General features: G+C 49.4%; 6 protein-coding genes across 6 annotated transcripts; 2 read left to right on the forward strand and 4 right to left on the reverse strand.

The window, feature by feature from the left end:
* Positions 1-765: 765 nt before the first annotated feature.
* On the reverse strand, positions 766-1,422 carry BU26DRAFT_524118 (uncharacterized protein). Its single transcript, XM_033830208.1, has one exon. It carries the CDS (start codon positions 1,277-1,279, stop codon positions 977-979), a length of 303 nt encoding a protein of 100 aa, XP_033677494.1. The 5' UTR covers positions 1,280-1,422; the 3' UTR covers positions 766-976.
* Positions 1,423-2,543: 1,121 nt separating this feature from the next.
* BU26DRAFT_510355 (uncharacterized protein) lies at positions 2,544-4,907 on the reverse strand (the record flags this gene model as incomplete). Its single annotated transcript, XM_033827222.1, has 7 exons — positions 2,544-2,745; positions 3,054-3,157; positions 3,590-3,705; positions 3,935-3,989; positions 4,351-4,392; positions 4,605-4,635; positions 4,756-4,907. 7 exons carry the CDS (start codon positions 4,905-4,907, stop codon positions 2,544-2,546), a joined length of 702 nt encoding a protein of 233 aa, XP_033677495.1.
* A 2,355-nt stretch (positions 4,908-7,262) lies between these two features.
* BU26DRAFT_609846 (uncharacterized protein) lies at positions 7,263-11,323 on the forward strand. The gene is made up of 8 exons (XM_033835952.1): positions 7,263-7,548; positions 7,605-7,911; positions 7,959-8,172; positions 8,222-8,335; positions 8,381-8,485; positions 8,533-8,731; positions 8,786-9,406; positions 9,457-11,323. Exons 1-8 carry the CDS (start codon positions 7,499-7,501, stop codon positions 11,234-11,236), a joined length of 3,390 nt encoding a protein of 1,129 aa, XP_033677496.1. The 5' UTR covers positions 7,263-7,498; the 3' UTR covers positions 11,237-11,323.
* A 2,376-nt stretch (positions 11,324-13,699) lies between these two features.
* On the reverse strand, positions 13,700-15,425 carry BU26DRAFT_582297 (MFS general substrate transporter; the record flags this gene model as incomplete). The annotated part of the gene is made up of 5 exons (XM_033834521.1): positions 13,700-14,024; positions 14,071-14,386; positions 14,446-15,086; positions 15,134-15,191; positions 15,242-15,425. 5 exons carry the CDS (start codon positions 15,423-15,425, stop codon positions 13,700-13,702), a joined length of 1,524 nt encoding a protein of 507 aa, XP_033677497.1.
* Positions 15,426-16,065: 640 nt separating this feature from the next.
* Positions 16,066-17,958, reverse strand: BU26DRAFT_582299 (FAD/NAD(P)-binding domain-containing protein; the record flags this gene model as incomplete). The annotated part of the gene is made up of 6 exons (XM_033834522.1): positions 16,066-16,863; positions 17,052-17,172; positions 17,325-17,468; positions 17,523-17,660; positions 17,706-17,865; positions 17,934-17,958. The coding sequence occupies 6 exons, from the start codon at positions 17,956-17,958 to the stop codon at positions 16,066-16,068; spliced, it is 1,386 nt and encodes a 461-aa protein (XP_033677498.1).
* A 439-nt stretch (positions 17,959-18,397) lies between these two features.
* BU26DRAFT_466828 (alpha-ketoglutarate-dependent taurine dioxygenase) lies at positions 18,398-19,591 on the forward strand (the record flags this gene model as incomplete). Its single annotated transcript, XM_033825236.1, has 2 exons — positions 18,398-18,993; positions 19,045-19,591. The coding sequence occupies 2 exons, from the start codon at positions 18,398-18,400 to the stop codon at positions 19,589-19,591; spliced, it is 1,143 nt and encodes a 380-aa protein (XP_033677499.1).
* Positions 19,592-20,041: the final 450 nt, after the last annotated feature.

Below are 20,041 nucleotides of genomic sequence, written 5' to 3' on the forward strand. Positions count from 1 at the left end.
TGTCCTTCGGCCCTTCGGACTTTCGCGGCGGGAATTCTCAGCCCAATCTGCCAATTTTAACTTGAGAAGCTCTTCTTGCGGCAGCGACAACCTGCAACCCCCGAGGCAGCGGTACCAGTCTGTTCCTGATGTCTTTAAGGAGCGGAAAGCTTCCCTATCCAGCTACGACGACGACGATCTCTACGAAGCGGCATCCCTGGAATATTATGCTGGGCTCTGATTGTTTCTTGGTTATCCCGCATCGTAACAAAGACGAATTGCTCATGCTTGCTGCTCTAGAAGAACGGTTCTTCGACCAACCAATCCCGTGGGTTCAGAAGCTACATCGAGGAATTCTTGATTACGACATCGACCTCTTCCGTAGTCCGAGAGGTCTTTGTTAGGAGCTTGCAGCAGGTACCTTCAAAGAAATAGTAGTCTTGACCGCGGATCGTCAATGCGGCGCGAATCGCTCGCATGCACTCGTAGACAGCTGCTTCTGCAGGCTGCCGCTAGCGACCCGTCGCACGCGTTCTATCGTAAATTTCTGTTTCTTGCTTAGCAACTAGTCTCATTCCACGGCTTCTATTGCTTCTCATACCTTTGCTTATCTCGAAGGCATTCGTTAATGTAAGGTCTTCGCTCTGGACTGACATCGTAATTGCTCCGTCTTCCAGTCAATCTAAGTCGCTCTTCTCACTGGTGTACCAGAACTACAAGGTATCCCCAGGCTGCTCAGCTTGCCAACAACGTTGGTCATCTCCCGCTCAGCTAACTTCGCACAAGAGACCGAAATGATCGTTGAAATGCGCCCAGGCATCCGAACCCATGCTTGCACTACCCCCTGTATCCGACCTGTCCGGTTCGCCTGTCCGCAAGATACGCATGCTTGAAAGCGCCAGGTTGAACAGTGCAACTTTGTCGAGCCGGCTTGGGGGAAAGCGTGTTCACCGTATACACCCCCCGTGAAGCCCGTGTCGCTTGGATAAAGCGGAGCCTAGGTGTTCACGAGACCGTTGCTGCAAATGATGTCGTCTTCGGCGAAAAGCGGATTAAAGTCGCCCGCGACCAGCCCACGGCCGGCTGCGGAAAGATAAGAGGCAGCGACGGCAGGGTGCTGTGGTCTCCACGAAGGCCTGATTGGCAACGAGTTGAGGTGGACGTTGATAAATAAGATCCGGAGGCTGCGTCCGCTGGGTGAATTAACGAGCAAGTCGCAACACAAGGCATCGAGCCCGAACTGGGTCGGCAATGAAACTCTCATATGGCGCCGAGCGATATGCAATGAGTTGCAAGCCATGACTTGGGTACCAGGGTGACGGTCGCGAACTTTTGTTTTCCAAAGGCAGACGCGTCGGCTTCGGTTGTGTGCTAATGCTGTTGTATTCGAAGACCCGCCAACAACGCCGCCAGCCCGTTCTTGGACACCCCTTGAAGGAATAGGACATCAGCGCTCGTCGTCTCAACACCTCGCAGAAGCGTAGACATGCGAGAATCCGGCGATGGCGAGTCACAATTTATTGAGCGTATAGCTGCTTTCTCGGTCGGAGCTTCAGGACTCCAAAGCTCGTTGGTACCAACTCGGCGTCGTCGTTGCTTTAATTTCGGGGAAGAGCTTCACCCACAATAGCAGCGGCGCCGGGTCGACCAAGCTGCTCTGGATCCTAGCCCTTTGAAAGGGTTCCTCTCTGTTTCTTCCTCCGTGCTATCTACCTCACCGGTCCTCCTAATTTCCCCTTTCTTTTCGATGATTCGCGCCGCTCACCCTCAGCGCATCCCACATGCTGAAGAGCTCGTTAGGTGTCTCCTATCGCCGCTAGCAGGTGAATCCGCAAGTAATGTATTATCATCGTTAGGAGCGGGGATAGTATTCGCAGCGGAGTAAGACCTGAGCGCACCCCCAACAATCCGTTAAGCTAAAACAGGAGCTTGACCCATGGCAGCCGCGTTATTATAATTACTTCAACAGGGAGGAGCCGTTGAATGCCCGTGTTCACATACAAGCTCCTAGCGACCTGGGAGACATCCTCGCCACACGCGCTGATCATTGACACTCATTATCCCACTTTGAGCTAGTCTGAGGACTGGGGCCCCACAGAGTAGCTGTTTATTGGTTTAGCCATATGACTGTATTTGAGGGTGAATGTAGGAGCACGTGACTTACGTACCAATTCCTAAGGCCCTTGAACAAGGCAAACGTGCCTCTGCTCAAGCTCTTCCGTGAGGCTCCCAGAGACTCGAACGCTTCCACTGCATTTATTAGGGGCCAGCCCTGGCAGAAAGCGAGGGTCTTGCCCGGAGAAATGCAGGAGACACGCTCCACTTTGGGTTCTCTTATGCCACCTTATTTATCACGTCGTTGTACTCCCAAAACAGTGCATCTCCACAGAGAGACAGCGGTAGTGCAACCCCGGCACACTGTCCACCGCTCGTGTTCGCAGGCTAGGGTTATTGGCTCAATTGTCCGGGACCGGTTATTGATTTGCTAAACCTTAAGGTTGGAGCCGATCACAGCTCTTGCAGCATTGAGAACGGTACAAGGTGTGCGATCTCAGTGGCTTCGATTAATCACGTCCCATCTGAATGGCAGCAAGAGCCATTTGGCGACTTGTACTCCATTTCCAGGTTGGGCACTCGAGCAGATCATTTGCCTCGTCTGTCTTGGCTTCCTCGTCCTCGGAGCTGTCGAAATCGGTGACGGTGAAGTTGTAGGAGAAGGAGTCATCATCTGGCGCTGATATACATTTGGAAATGGATAGATTGTTTCTGCATGGTCTTCAATCAAGGCGGCGTAGCAACGTGACGGCCCGAAGGAAATTCTTGGATTGATTGAGCTGTAACCAGATACCTCGTCCGGTCACAGCGGCTCAGAAAATGACGGAAGGCCTCAGCAACTTTCTCCTCTGTCGCCTCTTCGTTCGCATGACACACAAGCATGGACGTTCCTCGAACCAGCTCACCGGTGCATATCTCCCCCGGGGAACAATCCACTCAAAGGGTCGCTGCTCATTGCAGATGTATAAATGGAAAGATTTTCACACCTCTGCAGCCCCTCACACAGTCATCATTCCGACCTCTTCTTTGGCACCGTATCCTCTCCTTCCTCCTTCTCCTTTGGCATATCTGCTTTGCTGGTTGGCGATGACGGAACTACGGTCCTCATAATGTCACGCTTAATCTGGCTTAATATACAAGGTTATTGGTCTCAAACAGATTGTACTAACGTGCGAGGTTGAGGAAGGTTGTTTGTCGGCCATGTTTATCCTTGGTAACGAATTTGACGGCGATCAAACAGAGGCTCGCGTCTTAGACCGCTAAGTAGAAATCTGGAAAGGGTAAGCACGAACTTAAAGATATGTAACCGAGAGATCTGAGGGCGGAGACAACGATGATTAGCCAAAGTACGAGATTAGGACGAAGGCGAGACAGATGTAGACCATAATAAGAGACCAAAATCACAGCGCCGTCGCGAGGCGGACTGGGGGGATCAAGAGGAAGCAGACGTATCAAAAGACAAGGAGACTTTTCAGCACTGCGGTCTACTTTTAGGGAATAGAAAAGAAACGCCTCACACTTTCCGCGTTCTCTATACTAGCAGGCGATAGCCTACGTTCCCCTTCTTTTCCACACCAGGTCCTTGGATGACTTCATAGTTGTGGAGGAAGATGCAGTTGGTGGTGTGGACCGTGGCACCCAACCTGCGCTCGACCTCAACTCCAACTGAGACTGTGCAAAAGAAGCATGGCTTCAAGCAACAAACGAAAAGAACTAGTTTACTGACTGAACTGTTGAATCCAGACCGCCAGTCTTGGGGAGCAGAATGGTGGGGGCAGCACCGCTCTAGGGGGTAATGCACACATGGAAAATGACAGCATAAACGAATATGAGGGATTAGAACTCGAGAGCAATCACGAATCTGAGATGAAACTGGATGGAACACATGAAGAGGACCTACCGGAGACCGCTGGCGAAGCAGGCGCAGCTAAAGCGAAGGCGGCAAAAACTGCAGCCTAGAAAGCGTTAAAGGCGAAGAAGAAGATATTTAAAGACCTTAAGAAGAACGGATTGCCACCTCCAGAGGATGCGCTATGCTAGCTGAGCCCCGATGATAATCTTTTACAGGACGAGAACGATCCTTTGCATTTCCTCAGGGAGATAGAGGAACTTAATCTTAAGAAGTAAGAGTAGACTCTCAGGCGCAAGGACGAGTCCGACGCTCTTTAACGCTAGGTAGAAGCCGCGGTTCCAGAGCCTCAATGAAACGGGGAAATTAGGCAGGTTTCAGTAGGACTGTCATGGTCTACAAAATTGAGGTCAGCATCTAAAGAATCATCCTGGTGTGGAGGGTATTTGCTCAAGAAAGCCGCGCACAGGAGCCGTGACTAAGAAGGACATCCACCCTTCGACGGTGATCTGCGGATATAAAGAGTGCAGCCATCGCCAATCTGCACTACCCTCATTCAAGACTAGACTGGCTCGTGCATGTGCGAATAGGTGCCAATGAAGCCGAGAAAGCTATCAGGCTAAACCACAGCCGCCGCATAGCAGTACCAAATTGTGCCTCGATGACAGTCTCACGGCGCGCGGTTCGACGTGGACCCAGATTCAGCAGTCGGCTGACATACGCGGACATTGCCAACCTTGGAAGAAGTCGGGCTATTTCAGGTGTGTCAGCAAACGTAGGAGAGAAGATAGTACTATCGCGAAGACGTCTATACCACATGAAGCCATCAAAGACCTGCCTGCAATACCCCTCCAGGACTTTGCGGTACGTACAGTACGGCGGCGACTCCCGGGTAGTCGTCCAATATCCGGTGTTTGCTGGCCCCGAGCATGCTCAGATGGCTATAAGATATCTGGTACTGGGGAGGCGCGATCAGGCACACGCAGACCAAAGAGACGATAAGGGGAGTAGGATTCAATGCCATGTTGGAGACGTTGAACTTCGGTAAGCTCGTACGCCTTGCTTAGTGCACTGAGAGGTGCGCAAACCATTGCCTCTGCTGCCAACAATTTGGGGTGTTCGATACTGCGACTTATCTTCAACTGAGAAAAGAATCATCAGGGACGTTCGCCATTCCGGTGCTGGCGTACGCTCTATCATTCTCCTTGTTTCTCCGAGACACGTGGGGATGCGTGCCTAGTAAAGAAGACAGATAGCCAAGCCTGAACTAAAGTGCGGCGGCATGAAATGTCTACCACGCGGCAGACTTGGTAATGAACTGGAGCCTGGGCGTCGAAGTGATAGATGTGCGAGGAACATGAGAAGTATAGCGAGCGCTATTAAGAAGTAGAGAATAGCAGAGATAGGCGAGATGGAGAAGATTGGTATAAGAAGAAAAAGGTATTATAGTAGAGGAGAATAAGAAGCGCATACATGACCTTGAAAACAAGCGGTGCGGTCCTTCGGAGCTACCGTTGGAGCCGCGTTGACGCTGGATCTAGTGACAAATCAACGAGATTATTGCGGAGCTGAAGTATGGGGGTGGATACAGGAAGAGATGGCAATTTGTGGGGCTTCGCTTCCATCGAGACCTTTCGCTAGGAGGAAGGAGAAAAGTGGACCACTATGAACACATCCGAAGCATAAGCCAGATGTATGGATATCACATAGAGTGAAGTTGAACCCAAGAGCGTGTGCCAGGACGGATAGTGCTGGAGATACTTACCATGCGGACTCATAAATGGAGCGGTGCTTTCTTCGACATGGCAGCCAACAGTCCCTGCTTTAGTCTTTGAGAAGACCGCGGTTGGCGTGGTTTCGTCGCTAGGTCGGAGACTGGAATACCCAACAAGCGAAGAGGGGAGTGGAGAGTCTCCTAAAATAATCGCTTCGCCTCAAGTATTTCAATTGCTGGCTGGGAGATCCGGCTTTCATGAATTTACTTGCCGACGAGGATCGAACTCGCACCCGAAAGCGCGGCACCCAAGGCTACTGGTTACTCGGAACGGCGGGATCGAGAGAGGTCTATGGCAGACACCCTCAAACCGATATCTTCCTCTTTACGCATGCTAGAAAAGCGCGATAAAAGGCATCGCGTGTTTGACTTGGTTTCCGAAGGTCTTGAAACCGTCGTCGGCGGGGAGTTAACCTGGGCGTTGGTACCACCAATAATGCGCGAGGCTACTCTGGGTTGCGATGGCACGTCGAACCACCGTACGAAGATACTCCAGGCGGAGGTTACTTGCTGGCGAACTAGCCGGGGAAGTCCAAAGCCTCAGAGACCGGCGGTAAGAGACTGTTAAAACGCGACAGACGCTGATGGTATATTATACGTACGTGACCTGCACGCCAAGGACAGCCAACAGACGCCGAGTAGAATAGGCTAAAACACGTGATAGAACAGCCGGAGGAAACGTCGACATGATTAGAGAGGCATAGAATGCGCGTCACAAACACGACGCCGCACGTCGTTATGCTAACACCTTATTCGGGTTGAGTTCTTCGTGACGGGAAATGGCGATTGGAGAGCTCCGGCGATGCAAACATCTTGCACATTGTTGCCGGCATAGATGGGAATCCTCTCCGTGTCGATGTGTAGATCGGATTCATCCTCGAGCTCTGCGTGTGAAAGCGAAGCCTCGGGTGATATTGCTTTCGCAGGCATGCTCCCCTTGAACATCTAACCAACTTCGTATGCACATGATGGCTCGGTGCCCCTCTATTCTTCCGACGGCGGTCGGATGGGGATAGGCCAGCCAACGATAACCTCATCGGGTTCGGCCCCATCGCAAACGCTGGACAAGGTCGAGCCCATCGTTCTCAGCTGCTTCAGGCTATGCAGGTGCTTGTCTCGAAAAGCACCGTGGCCTCTCCTTCCCCTCCCGGTACTAGTGCGTCCCCGGTTGTAATCTGGACAGTCTGTCGCCGCGCGCATGGGCCATTCATTGACACTTCCGGCCCTCTCGGGATGCCCCAGGATTGTGCGACGCCTACCACCCGAATACTGGTATTCACGCCTTAGTAGTGCGATGGCGGATTCGGGGGAGGGGGCTTGAGCTGTCGAATCGCGTGGTTAGCAAAGGACGTCTCGACTTGAGCAGCGCGCCACTTACCCGCACTTGGCCCAAGAAGCGTGGAGTCTACGCGCGTATGCCTGGAAAGCTGCCGGCCGAGCTCCAGCTGTCGGATCGTGTCAGTTGCCGAAGAACGTGGTGAGTCGAGGTGTGCTGCACAACGCGCGCATGTAGGAAGCCATCGGTCGCCACACGCCGCACTGTTGTCAAAGAGGTTGAGAAAGGCAGTCGACTTTGGGTCTCGGAGGTCTTCACCCGTCGCTTACGCCTGCACTTTGCCTCACGGCCTCCAGCTGCGGGGTTGTCAGAGGCTCGCCAACAACTCTCGACCAGCTTCACTTTTCGTCCATTCTCAACCCCAATTCTATTTTGCCAATTGTATTCGTGTTAGGGTAACTTTTCCAGTTCCGGGGGCCTCGCGCTATATCGTAGATTGCATCGCGCCCTGGCCCGGCCCGCGCGCAGGCGGCGGGTGGAGCGCCGCCCTCTCCCTTGCCTGGCTATGGCAGCTCCAATAGGGACAACCAGACCTGCTATTGAAAGACCTGCCGTGTGAGTACTCTCGAATCACATAGCGAAGTTCTCATCTGACATTTCGGGTCCGCTAGCGATGACCTCTGGGCTCGCGCAGCCGATCAACTTTCCTCAACGGACAAGAAAGCGATCAACTTCAACCGCCCCGATAAACTCAATATTCTGAAGGAGCTACACCATGAGGCCGAGCAAGCCAGGCAAACTGCTGTAAAGAAGCAATGGACGTTTCGTCGCAAAAATGGAGAGACCGTCATTGTGAGGGACGTGTTCGAGAAAGTCATCCGATGGCTTGATACATTCAAGCAGGTGGGTGATGTTGCGGTTCAATACGATCCGGCACATGCTGCCCTGCCATGGGCCGCGATTCGCTTGATTTTGCAGGTAAGGTTGCATATGTAACGAAATCAAAATCAATTAACCTTTTCCAGATCGCGGTTAACGATTCCAATATCCGTACCGCTGTCGTCGAGGGACTTGCGCTGGTAGCGGAAATAATCTGTCGCTGTGCCGTGGTTGAGAACTTATATCTTCCTCAACAATCTGACGCGGGTGTTGAGCTGAAACGAGCCCTCGTGCAGCTTTACGCGAGTATTTTGATGTTTCTCTCCGAATCCACCCGGTATACAAAGAGAATTACGAATGGTTGGTTCTAGTTAGTACAACACTGGATGCCAATAACAAGAGTATGTAGGGAAATCCATTCTCGGTACACTAGCTGGCACAACTCAGCTCGACGCGACTCTGGGCCAGGTTCGACTCGACGAAGGGCTCGTGCAACGATGCCAATCACTCGCTGATAAGGCCGGTATGTTTAACGATGCGTGGATTCCAGTGCACTAAAGGCTGTCAGATTCAGTGCGCGGGCATACTGAGCTCAAGGCCCTCCTGGAGAACATTGATGCACCAATGCAGAGAGTTGACCAGAGTTTGAGGTCACTTCAGGATGACCTTGACAGTAAGTCCCATTCCGGTCACGATGGCTAGCGCACTCAAGCTTTACAGCTAGACGACGGATTCAAATATTACAATGGCTTTCGCCGGAGCCATATCTTCAACATCACAAGCAAGCTATCAGAGACATGCTCCCTGGTACTGGGCAATGGCTGCTCTCGGATGTCCAGTTCAAGCAGTGGAAGAAGGAAAGTGCATCCAGTATCCTTTGGCTCCATGGGGCACCAGGAACGGGTAAAAGCAAGATCGTGTAAGTTCTCACTTCATCTGGATAAAATAATGACGCGTTTATTTAAGCATTCAGGTCTATCGTCATAAAAGATCTTATTCAAGGCTTCAGAGCTGGGACCAATACCCAGCCAATCTTTTTCTATTGCTCACGGAATCCAGCAGAAGCTTCACGATCTGATCCCCAAGCGATTCTCGCCAGCATAGCAAGACAGCTTTCTGCTGCAGAACTCGGAAAATCTCTGCTAGACCCAGTGATCAGAGTCTTTCTGGAGGAGGAATCGACTGGCTTCGCATCTGGCTCTACGTGGCAGCCCGATATCGAAGAAAGCTGCGAATTGATCATGGAGCTTATCAAGTTCTATCCGATGACTACCATTGTCATTGATGCCATGGATGAATGCGATTCTACAAAACGAACCGATTTCCTCAAAACCCTGCAAACGATTCTCCAAAAGTCAACTTCACTCGTCAAGATCTTCATCTCCAGTCGGGACGATCTGGATATCAAATCGATGCTTGATGATTACCCGAACGTGGTACTTGATCATTGGAAGAATCGGAATGATATTGATCAATTCGTGGAAAAGGAGGCTGATCAGCTTATCCGGGATGGAAAGCTTTTTCGTCATAGTGACTCCAAAGACGAAATGAGAGATGTCGTAACCAGCGAAGTCAAGAAAAAAGCAAAGGGCATGTAAGTTGCATGGATAAATTATGAAGATAAGCAGTATTGACCCCCAATAGGTTTCGGTGGGCCAGCTTACAACTCCAATACCTTTGCACGTTTAGCGTTGACGCCGACATCAAAGCTAGCCTAGGGCGTCTCCCTCCAGGGCTGCATGCTTCATATCGACAAAATCTGACAGCAGCGACAGAGAGACCAGGGGAGCATCATGCATTGATTCGTAAGAACATCTTTAGCTGGCTTCTGTGCTCGCAATCCTATCTCAGTACTGAGCGACTACTGTCCGCCGCATCCATAGGCATAGAGAAAGGTTGCAGGGTCCAGTACTGCACCGTTGGTCTTATTCTAGACATATGCAATAACTTCGTGGTCCTCGATACCGTCCAGAACACCTTCCGATTCGCCCACCTGTCAGTTCGAGAGTTTCTCGAAAACGAACCAGAGTTTTCTTACCCATCGAGCAATGCTCTCATCGCTGAGGTCAGTCTTTGGATCATGCTTTGTGGAAGCAAGAGTCCTTCCACAGAGGCAGTTATGGCGCATGTGAATTGGAATTCACAGGCCGCACTCGGCCATGCCGAAGAAATTGCCGAATATTGCTTCCGTTTTTGGGTCGGACATTACAAATCAGCCAGAGAGGAGGACTTTTCGAGCGCATACAAGACCGCCTTATTGTTCTTTCTATTTGGAAAGAGCGAAGCCATCTTCCATTCAAAGGAGTGGATGAGCCCCGTTGACGAAATCCTGTCGCAGGTGTATCTCAACCAACTCATGGGGGATATCTCCAATGTGGATCGGAAAGGATCCTCGCCGCCGGAACTAGCCACATGGGAGAAAAACGCCAGACTACTTAAGGATCGGCTCAGAGCCGAACGTGTGCCAGGGGTGAAAATTCGGCCCATAAAAAAGCGTCGAAAATGGCAGTGCTTTGATGATGCAACAATTCTTGCTCATCCGACCGGCAAGGCAGGGGTCTTCCTTTGCTCAGCAAATGACCTCATCGAACCACTTCGAGCCGTCGACGCAAAAGACTTCGTGGATTACGGTTGGACGAACGCGCAAGGTCTGAACATACTCCAGGTCGCCGCAAAGAACGGCTGCTGCGCCGTGTTGAATTACTTTATGCACCAGACCCTCGCTACAATTGACTTCAATGAGGATGTCTTGGTCGCACAGGCGCAGAGCGAGAGCGGCGCTGAGATTCTCAGACTATTCCTTGATCGACGTAGCGGGCCAATGGCGATCACCGAGAAGGTGATCATCGAGGCTTCTCGAAACAAGCGCTGCGGGATCGCGATTCTGGAACTACTTTTGAGTACGGGACAACAGCTTCCTGTCACTGACAGTGTCTTTCTGGCAGTCGTACAGAGTCATGGAGATAGGAACACCATACTTGAGATTCTCCTCCGCCGCCAACGGTCAGCATTTCAAGTGACCAAGGAGGTAGTCACGGCTGCACTGAAATACACCTACACGCACGAGGTCATGAAGGCAATGGTGCTCAATGGTATACTGAAAGACTATGGTGCCGATCCTGCTACTCTATTGCTCGCCTCCGATCCAATCGAGAGCGCCAGGAAGACATATTTAACCCAGCACCGGGGTGTTGTTGGAACTGGGCAGTATGGCGTCTCAAGCCTTCCACGGTTTCCACTCGAACCATGGGCACAAGAGACATCCGGCCCGCCACTTCAAGTAGTCACATCTCGTGAAGTCTTGAGCAAGAATCTTATCAGGGTGATATACAACAGGTCTGGTCGTTGGGTCTATCTGAATGTCAAGGATATTGGGGAAGATGAAATGCAAAAAATCTTGGCGTTGGATGTATGGGAATATTGAAGGAAAGAGAAAAAGCCCGCGGTCCAGGCTGAGCCTTGAAGCAGCCACCATAGTGGAAGCCGAAGCTCATAGATCTAAACATGGATGACACCCGGGAGACAGTGAATATGCAACGCCATTGATGCGTTGAAACTCAATTTTCACGTCACAGTGCTCTTCATTACCGATTTTCATATATAGCTCACTCTGAACATCAGCTCCCTGTTCGGATCCCCCCTACACAACTTGTCGTATCTGTTCCTAGAGCCATGAGAACTTCTAAGATCATCTCTAGTGGTAATTGCAGATAAATGCCGGGTTGACGCAGAGGAAGGCACAGCGAAGGCAGGGCAGCACACGCGATTTTTGTTCTGGCTAATTTTTTCCTTTCTTCTCCGATCTCCACCGATACCTATCATATGGTCGCGCGTGCATTTGGTGATTTGGCAGCCCCCGAGAGCTTCATGCAAACTCTCACGCGTTTTGTTAGCGCCTCAACGTCTCTGCATATGCGCGCCAAAGCGATACCTCTAATTAGTAAATAATAGGTGTTGTATCGCGCCACCCACTAACCTGGAATTCCGGGGCTTCGCGATCGTCGGCTGTGCTCAACGTGATGCTAAGACTTGCTAAGCCACCTGCTTTTTAACAATCACCTCTTATTATCTCTCTATTACCCGTAGTAAGAAAATATTGCTAGATATAGTTACTGCTAACGTACTTCACAAGCGAACCGCCCACACAAGCGAACCGCCCACGATTTCTTGGCAAGAAAAATCAACGAAAATCAACGAGTTTTTCTTAAATAACTAAGCGAAACCTTAATATTTTTCTATAAAAATTTATAACGTACTTTATAAACGAACCTCCTACATAAACAAACCCCCTAGAGTTTCTTGGCAAGGAAAATCAACGAAAATTAACTCGTTTTCTTAAATAACTAAGCGAAATCTTAATATTTTTCTATAAAAATTTATATATATATTCTTTATAGTATATTATACCTTATATTAAAGTTACACTAAGATATATTACGTAATTAAAAAGCTATACGTATTTAACTAACTTTTAAGAAAAATCTAGTTTTCTTCTAGTAACGTACTTTACTACTAAATACTCTATACTACTAAACGCTCTATAATTTCTTAGAAAGAAAAATTAACGAAAATTAATAGGTTTTTCTTAAATAACTAAGCGAAACCTTAATATTTTTCTATAAAAATTTATATATATATTCTCTATAGTATATTATACTATATTATAAAGTTATATCTAGATATATTACGTAATTAAAAAGCTATATATATTTAACTAACTTTTAAAAAAAAATCTAGTTTACTTCTAGTTAGTAATATTATATCTCTATAATAATATATAAAACTTATAATATATAGTATTTATAACTTAATAAAGAGTTCTAGAAAACTTCTATAGCGCTAGCTCTTCTAAATATAGCGTAATAAGAAATAGAAGTTTATAAAAAGTCTTTCTAGAGTTTTCTTCTCTAACTATAGATATATATAAATAATCTAGCTATATAAAGTTATATACTATAAGTCTACTATATATTTAGAAGTAATAATTTTAAGATAGTTTTAGTATTTTTTTATCTTTCTATACTATACTACTAAAAAGGCTTTACTTTTATATAACTACTTAAAGCTAGTATATTATTAGTTAATAAGCTCTATATAGTTAAAGCCTACTATTATTTATAAAATAATACGTTTATATAGCTAGATTAACTATATATATATATAGTTAGAAGAAAAAACTCTAAAGAAGATATTTTTCTAACTTTTATCTCTTACTACGCTATCTCTAGAAGAGCTAGCTCTATAAAAGTTTTCTAGAAACCTTTATTACGTTATAAATACTATATACTATAAGTTTTATAGATTATTATAGAGATATAATACTACTACCTAGAAGTAAACTAGATTTTTCTTAAAAGTTAGTTAAATACGTATAGCTTTTTAATTACGTAATATATCTTAGTGCAACTTTAGTATAAGGTGTAATATACTATAAAGAATATATATATAAATTTTTATAGAAATATATTAAGGTTTCGCTTAGTTATTTAAGAACAACGAGTTAATTTTCGTTGATTTTCGTTGCCAAGAAATCGTGGTCGGCTCGATGATAAAGTACGTTAGTTATTTAAGAAATACGAGTTGATTTTCGTTGATTTTTCTTGCCAAGAGAAAGTGACCAGCTCGCTTGTGTGACCAGCTCGCTTGTGTGACCAGCTCGCTTGTGTGACCAGCTCGCTTGTGAAGTACGTTAAGTATAATTAAATCTCGACATACGTAAGAAAGAGGCACAGGCGAGAAGGGAATCTTAGATTCGTTTCAACTAACGGCACCACGCCGCCATCCAGAGGATTGACCTCCTCGCTGTCTAGCTCGATGAGATTGGCTTTTGCACATGGTGTAAATGTCAACCTCGGCTCAATCCACCCCCACGCTGCCACGACCGGTTTCACTTGCCAACTTCGACTTCCAACCCCTCGACGCTAGTTCCGGAAGGCCCATCGTGCACTTCCACTGCTTCATCTTCAGGCCACGACCTTCGTGCCTGCTTGACCTTTTCTCTCGCGAATAGCACACGGATCGTCAACGCCGTTACAATCAGACTGGCGCTCAGAAAGCTGACCGTAATGAAACCCTTTCTGTACTCCGGCGCTTCGACTTGCTGCCACACGATCAGCGGCAACCAAGCTTGGATCACGTAAGCCATCTCGTTCATCGACGCGATCACAATGGCGCGCTCTTCGTTGTCGTAAGTGCAGATTTCGTGGGCCCATCTACAAGTGTCAGCCAGGTACGGTACACAAGAAGAGAAGACAGTACGCCATGCAGAGACCCGAAAGCCCGCCCCCCATTCCGGATAGAGCGAAGCATGCCCACTTCCACTTGATTGGTATATCCCAGATCGCCAGAGACACGTAACACATGATGTTTACCGCCCCGCCGAGAACGATAGGTGGCCACCTGGCGCCTTTCAACACGCTATCGCTGGTCCAAGCATACGCCAGTGTCGAGACTACCTGCACTGCGTTTGTAATGGTTGGGTACGTATTGATCTCGTAGACAGAGTACTCTGGATGCTTGGACGCCTTGAGGAATTGCTGGAACACCGGCTGAGAGCCCGCGCCCCCATTATTGACTACGAGTGTACATTAGCAGGTATCTGAGGAATGGTATTTGTACCCTGGCGTTACTCACAAAAGATGTACAAAAGTGTCAAAGCGTAGATGTGCCACGACGTTAGGATGTTGCGGACCTTGGACTTGGTATATGGTTGTCGCCTCTGGCGGCCCTCAAGCTCCATCCTTTTCTGCGCAAACTTCACCTCTTCCTCCGTCAGATAGAAGGGCCGCGAGATCTCAGGGACGTCAGGCAGGACAAAGTATCCCGCCAATGCGATCGGCAGTGAGATCACCCCGTCGACTATGAACAGCCACTGCCAACCGGCCAAGCCACCTCTCCCGCCCAATTTATATACTCCTGCCATCAGGTACCCCGAAAACATGGTCGCAATGGCTGCGCTTGTGTGGAAGATGCATGACCGCTTGGCGAGCTCCTCTTTGCGATACCACGATCCAATGATGTACTGCATCCCGGGATAGAATGTGCTCTCAGCGAGGCCGATGAAGAAGCGTAGGATGTAAATCGTCTTTGCTGTTTTAGCGCGAGAGAGAGCGAAGGTGAGGACAGACCAGGTGACTTCCATCGTTGGAATCCATACGGAGGGCCGGAAGCGCGTAAGGATAATGTTACTGGGAAGTTCGCCGATGACGTAGCCGACAGTCCAGCAGGTTTGCATGTAGTTGAGCTGATTGTGCCAGAGACCAAGATCCTCCTTCCTGCAACGAGAGTCAGCAGCTGAAGACTGTTCGGATTAGGTACTTACATTCCAGATACAAAAGCACTGTTAATATTCGACTGATCCAGGTATTTGATGAAGTACCCTACGTTGTCAGCGATCCCGGTCCCGTCCCGCGACAGCACAGCAGCACACCGAGACTCGCAAAGGTGAGCAGCGCAGCATCCAGCTTGAACATGAACCACCGCTCCTCTTTGGGTTTGTCCAGCGTGTCCCAGACATAATAATACCATTTCTTCTTCCCTCCTTCCTTCTCTTCCCGCACCTGCAGCCCCGGCGTGTTCGTCAACCTAGCGTCAGTCGAAAGCGAAGACCCCATCGTGGGCCAAAAAGCTCGTATACATCCTTCGAAACGTCGAGGCAAGCTTCACTCTTATCATACAAGCACTCAAAGCTTTTCAACGGACCGAGGTGCGGAACGAGGTACCTAGCCGGTTGACGCGAGACCGGGGGGCGATGGCGAGGCCATCGCGGGAACCCATGTCGGAATAACATGTCCTACGAGTTCTGAGTACGGCTTCCGATGTCTGGATAAGTTCGCATGGCGTCATTGCACGCGCAGTGGTGTGTGGTGCAGTAATGATGCGTGCGTGGGCTGTTTGGCTACTCGGTATGAGTCGTGCGCGTAGCTGGCTGGGATCGGCATGCTTGGTGTGCAATTTTGGGTACATATGGCGTGCGCCTCGTGGAGTACCGGGAATAAGATTCGATTTGGAAGGTAGCACAGTGGCGGTGTCGCGTTCCGATAAGCCCTCGCAGACGTTTCGGCAGTCGCGTCAGTGGCCTAAATGCTGCAGATGGAGGAGTGGGTGATTTGATAGTAGAGTCTGAGGGTAACGGCGGATGGATAGTATTGGACCGTCATAAAGGTGATCCAAACTTTTTCTTCTTCAATTGCTAACAACATAATAGTAGGATTGCAAGCTCGAAACGTTTAATCCATAAGGTCCAACTTGATGCTAGCAAATAACCTCAAGTTCCCCCCGTGCCGTCTCCCCCGCAGCAAACAAAGCCTTGATTCTCTCAACCTGCTCCTTTTTCCCCTCCTTCCACTCCGCTGTATGACCCTTCAGTCTCTCTCTAACATCCAATTGCTTATTCGCCCATCCAATCAGCTGATCGACATACTCTACTTCCGTCTCTCTCAAACTGTGAAATGCCTTCCCATATCCCTTCTTCCTGACCCTTTCCTCATACACCCTCCGCATCTCCTCCTCTGGGGGAAGCTTCACTTTCCCTGCAACGACCTTCGCAGCGACCATAGCTTGGAACTCGAAGAGGGTAAATGTGGCCGTGAAATAGGGTACCCCTATGAAGAGCAACGTGGGATCAGGGATGTAGAAAATATCTTTATGCAGATTGTGCAGTTGGATGCCGTCGGTTATGAGTGTCGTTGAGGACGCTGCTGTGGGAGGGGTGTTGGCTGGGGCGTAATGGGTAGGGAGGAAAGGGAGTGTTGTGTGATAGCCCGTGCAGAGGACGACGGCATGAATGTTGCAAATTGTCGTCCCAGACTTGAGCGTTACGATGGTGGGAAGAGAGCCATCGGGCAAGATATCCAGAGCCGTTTTGCTGTCCGCGGGCGGATCGAACGAGATTACTTGCTCGACGCGCACCCCATTCTCTGGAAGAAGGCTACCGGGAAGGTCGAACAGTCCGTTGCGGTGGCTCTGGTAAATGGTGTTCGCGAACGGTCCGATTTCGCGTGCGATGTCAGTGGAAGAGACGCCGGCGCCTATCAGGAGTACATTTTTGCCCTTGAAGCGGTCAGGCCGGCGATAACCCTTCGAGTGATGGATTCGAGTTGGCCAGCGTTGCTTGAGTTGTGCTAGGCCGGGGATGTCGGGGATCCTGGGTGTGTGGTAGTGACCTGAGGCTACCACCACCGCATCGAATTTTTGGATTGAGGTCAGTCAAACGGCGACTACTCGAGCTTCAGACTTACTGATACCCAAGAGGTCGCTTTCAACGCACCGTCGCGGCGTTCGCTTAGTGTTGCAGCCTCTACTGTCCACTCATCGCCGTTTTTAGAGAGCTCCTTCACTTCCGTGTCATAATGTGTGAGTCTATGTCTAGATTCAGCAAACAAAGTTAGCAATGCTCATTCCGGCGTGTCTTGGCTCTCAATACATAACTCGATCGTGGAAAAGGTAATTGCGCACTCGTTCCTCGCTGCGCAATTACGGTCAGACTCGCTGATACCGCAGGAAATACGTACATGCCAGTCTTCAATGCGGTATCTTGAATATACTCTTTCAAGACGTTATGACTGACGAAGTCAGGTGTTCCAGGCGGGAAAGAATTTAGTGTTGTCTGCAGCAAGCGGGTTGCGACGTTATTCTTCAAACCTACGTAGCAAGGGCTACTCTAAGAAGTCTGCTTAGTTTGATACAGCCTTTAGTAAGGAAACACGTACCCAGGTGGCGCGTGCAAGAGTCTTCGGTATTCCTCCTCGGTGAGGTTTAGCGTTGGGTCGAAAGGTTGTTTCCTTTCCGCTTCTGAGGCGACGATGGAAGGGTAAGATGCCTCTAAAGGCGGACGCTCATCGAATAACCTAGATGTTGTTAGCTTCAACCAAGCCATGGGGATATACACTGACCATACGCCGCCAGCGGCACTCGAACGCTCAAAGACAGTGACTTCAATGTTCTCCTTATTCAGGTGAGCTGCGGCAACCACTCCGCTAATCCCAGCTCCGATAACAGCAACTCGTTTTGGTCTCGAGCTCATGACTTGTGGTGTAGCAGTAGCGTTTGTGTCTGTAAAAGTCGGAGTACACCTGGGGACGATGCATTTCAGGTATACCGATCGGTATATCTTCGCGCACTCCAAACGGTATGCCGTGGTGCCATTGATACTGAGCTCCACATGTCGATTTGTAAACATTTATCGAATGGTCAGATCCGATACAGCAGGACAATCTGCAAGCGTAATATGCAGTAGAGATGGCATCATCCGAGGCTAGTCGCTGGTGGCCTCGAGACGGGGCTGCACAGCAACCTCAGACGGAGCACACATCTGTGCGGAAATAACGGGGGATTTTCGGCGGATGCGATAAGAAAGGCCCAAGAGAATGGGTACCTAGGTATGCGCCATCATCCTGGTGGATGATGTGATTGCTATGGTGAAGCTACCCCGCAGACTAACACTGATAGCGGCATCGCATTGGAGTAACACCAGGCGGCCAGATGTGTAATTGCGAAACCTGAGAAGTGAATAGGAAAAGAATATAAGCTTGCAACCTGCTCTCAAAACCAGGTGAGCCATCCTTTCGACTGACCAAGAGCAATTATGGCGCCCGTGGCTTTACCTATTTCGCCTGAGATCAAAGACACCGTTCAACCAATTAAGGATACTTTGGGTCTTCCCGAAGCGGCGAGGAAGAGACTTGAGAAGGCTGGTATCGACCTATCCAACGGTTATCCGTACCGGCCAGCAAAGCCACTCTACTTGGACGATGTCTACAAAATCAGGGACTACGACCGCCCTCATGTAGACCCAGGAACTCGAGCAGACCCGGAGAAGAAGGCATTACTATCCGCAGCCAAGGAGGTCATCCACCTGACTGCTCACATCGGCACGGAGATTGTTGGATTGCAGTTGAAAGATCTCACAGACCAGCAAAAAGATGAGCTTGGCCTGCTGATTGCTGAGAGGAGCGTGGTGTTCTTTCGCGACCAGGGCATATCGCCTCAGGAACAAAAGAAGCTCGGAGAGTGGTTCGGCGAGATCGAGGTCCATCCGCAAGTTCCTTCTGTTCCGGGAGTACCAGGGACCACAGTGATCTGGCCAGCCTTGCAAGCTACGGAATTCGCGGCGAGCTTCAGGCAGACTGGTGGGGCATCTAGGTGGCACACCGATTTGGTGCATGAGCGCCAGCCGGCTGGGTAGGTCCAAGGACAGTGGTTGAGACGCAAACCTAGGCTAACACGATCCAGGGTGACCCACCTCCACAACGATACTATACCAAAGATTGGCGGAGATACGCTCTGGGCCTCCGGATATGCCGCATATGAGAAGCTTTCACCGGATTTCCGAAAGATAATAGACGGGAAATTGGCAGTGTATCGCAGCGCCCATCCGTATCTTGACCGGAACGATCCCACGGCTGGGCCAAAATATATCGAGCGTATTCACCCTCTCGTACGCGTCCACCCTGCTACGGGATGGAAAACGTTGTGGGTCAACCGGGCAATGACGGTACGCATCGTCGGTCTAGACAAGGCGGAAAGCGACCTGATCTTGGGTTATCTGTACGATGTGTATGAGAAGAATGTCGATATCCAGGTCCGTTTCCGTTGGACTCCAGGCACGTCGGCGTTATGGGACAATAGAGTAACAATCCATAACGCGAGCTGGGACTACGAGGGCAATGAGCCGAGGCACGGCACCAGAGTGACGGCTTTGGCGGAGAAGCCCTTCTTTGATGCGAAGGCTCCGACGAGGCGACAGGCGCTGGGTTTGGCAGGTCCGGATGATGTTTGAATAGCTTCGATAGCTCAATGATCACAAGCTTAGAGATGAGAGGGCCACACTCCAAATGCCATGTGATATTGCTGACCTGGGGACTTCGACGGCAGTAAAGGCGCTAATGATCTTGAGATGGAAGTGAAGTCTTGGTAGAGCAGACGCAATAAGGGAGGTATAAACAATTTGCAAAAATTAGAGACTAACCTCGTAGTGCTTCAGCATTTAGAGAGGTGCGGAACAAAAAGAAGGCAAGCCATGCGCTTCATACTCGAAAATCTGCATGCGACAACTTTCCCAGATATAGTAGAGTAAACGAGCTGAACAGGCGTCTATAGTACATACAATTTCGGTCTCCGCAAGGTCTGATGAATAAGTCATATCTAAAACTGTCACAGGTGCAATCGGAAAAGGAAGGCAATCTACATGATTGATTGATTTTTCTCGTTTTAAGTCACCAACCTATAT

The sequence above is a fragment of the Trematosphaeria pertusa genome (genome assembly GCF_010094035.1).
Source record: "Trematosphaeria pertusa strain CBS 122368 unplaced genomic scaffold BU26scaffold_19, whole genome shotgun sequence".
Taxonomy (NCBI): domain Eukaryota; kingdom Fungi; phylum Ascomycota; class Dothideomycetes; order Pleosporales; family Trematosphaeriaceae; genus Trematosphaeria; species Trematosphaeria pertusa.

Coding starts and splice junctions, on each gene's coding strand:
- BU26DRAFT_609846 (XM_033835952.1), top strand. CDS start 7,499: ATGGCAGCTCCAATAGGGACAACCAGACCTGCTATTGAAAGACCTGCC. Junction 8,173..8,221: donor TACAAAGAGAATTACGAATG/GTTGGTTCTAGT, acceptor AAGAGTATGTAG/GGAAATCCATTCTCGGTACA. Junction 8,336..8,380: donor ATCACTCGCTGATAAGGCCG/GTATGTTTAACG, acceptor AAAGGCTGTCAG/ATTCAGTGCGCGGGCATACT.
- BU26DRAFT_524118 (XM_033830208.1), bottom strand. CDS start 1,279: ATGGCTTGCAACTCATTGCATATCGCTCGGCGCCATATGAGAGTTTCA.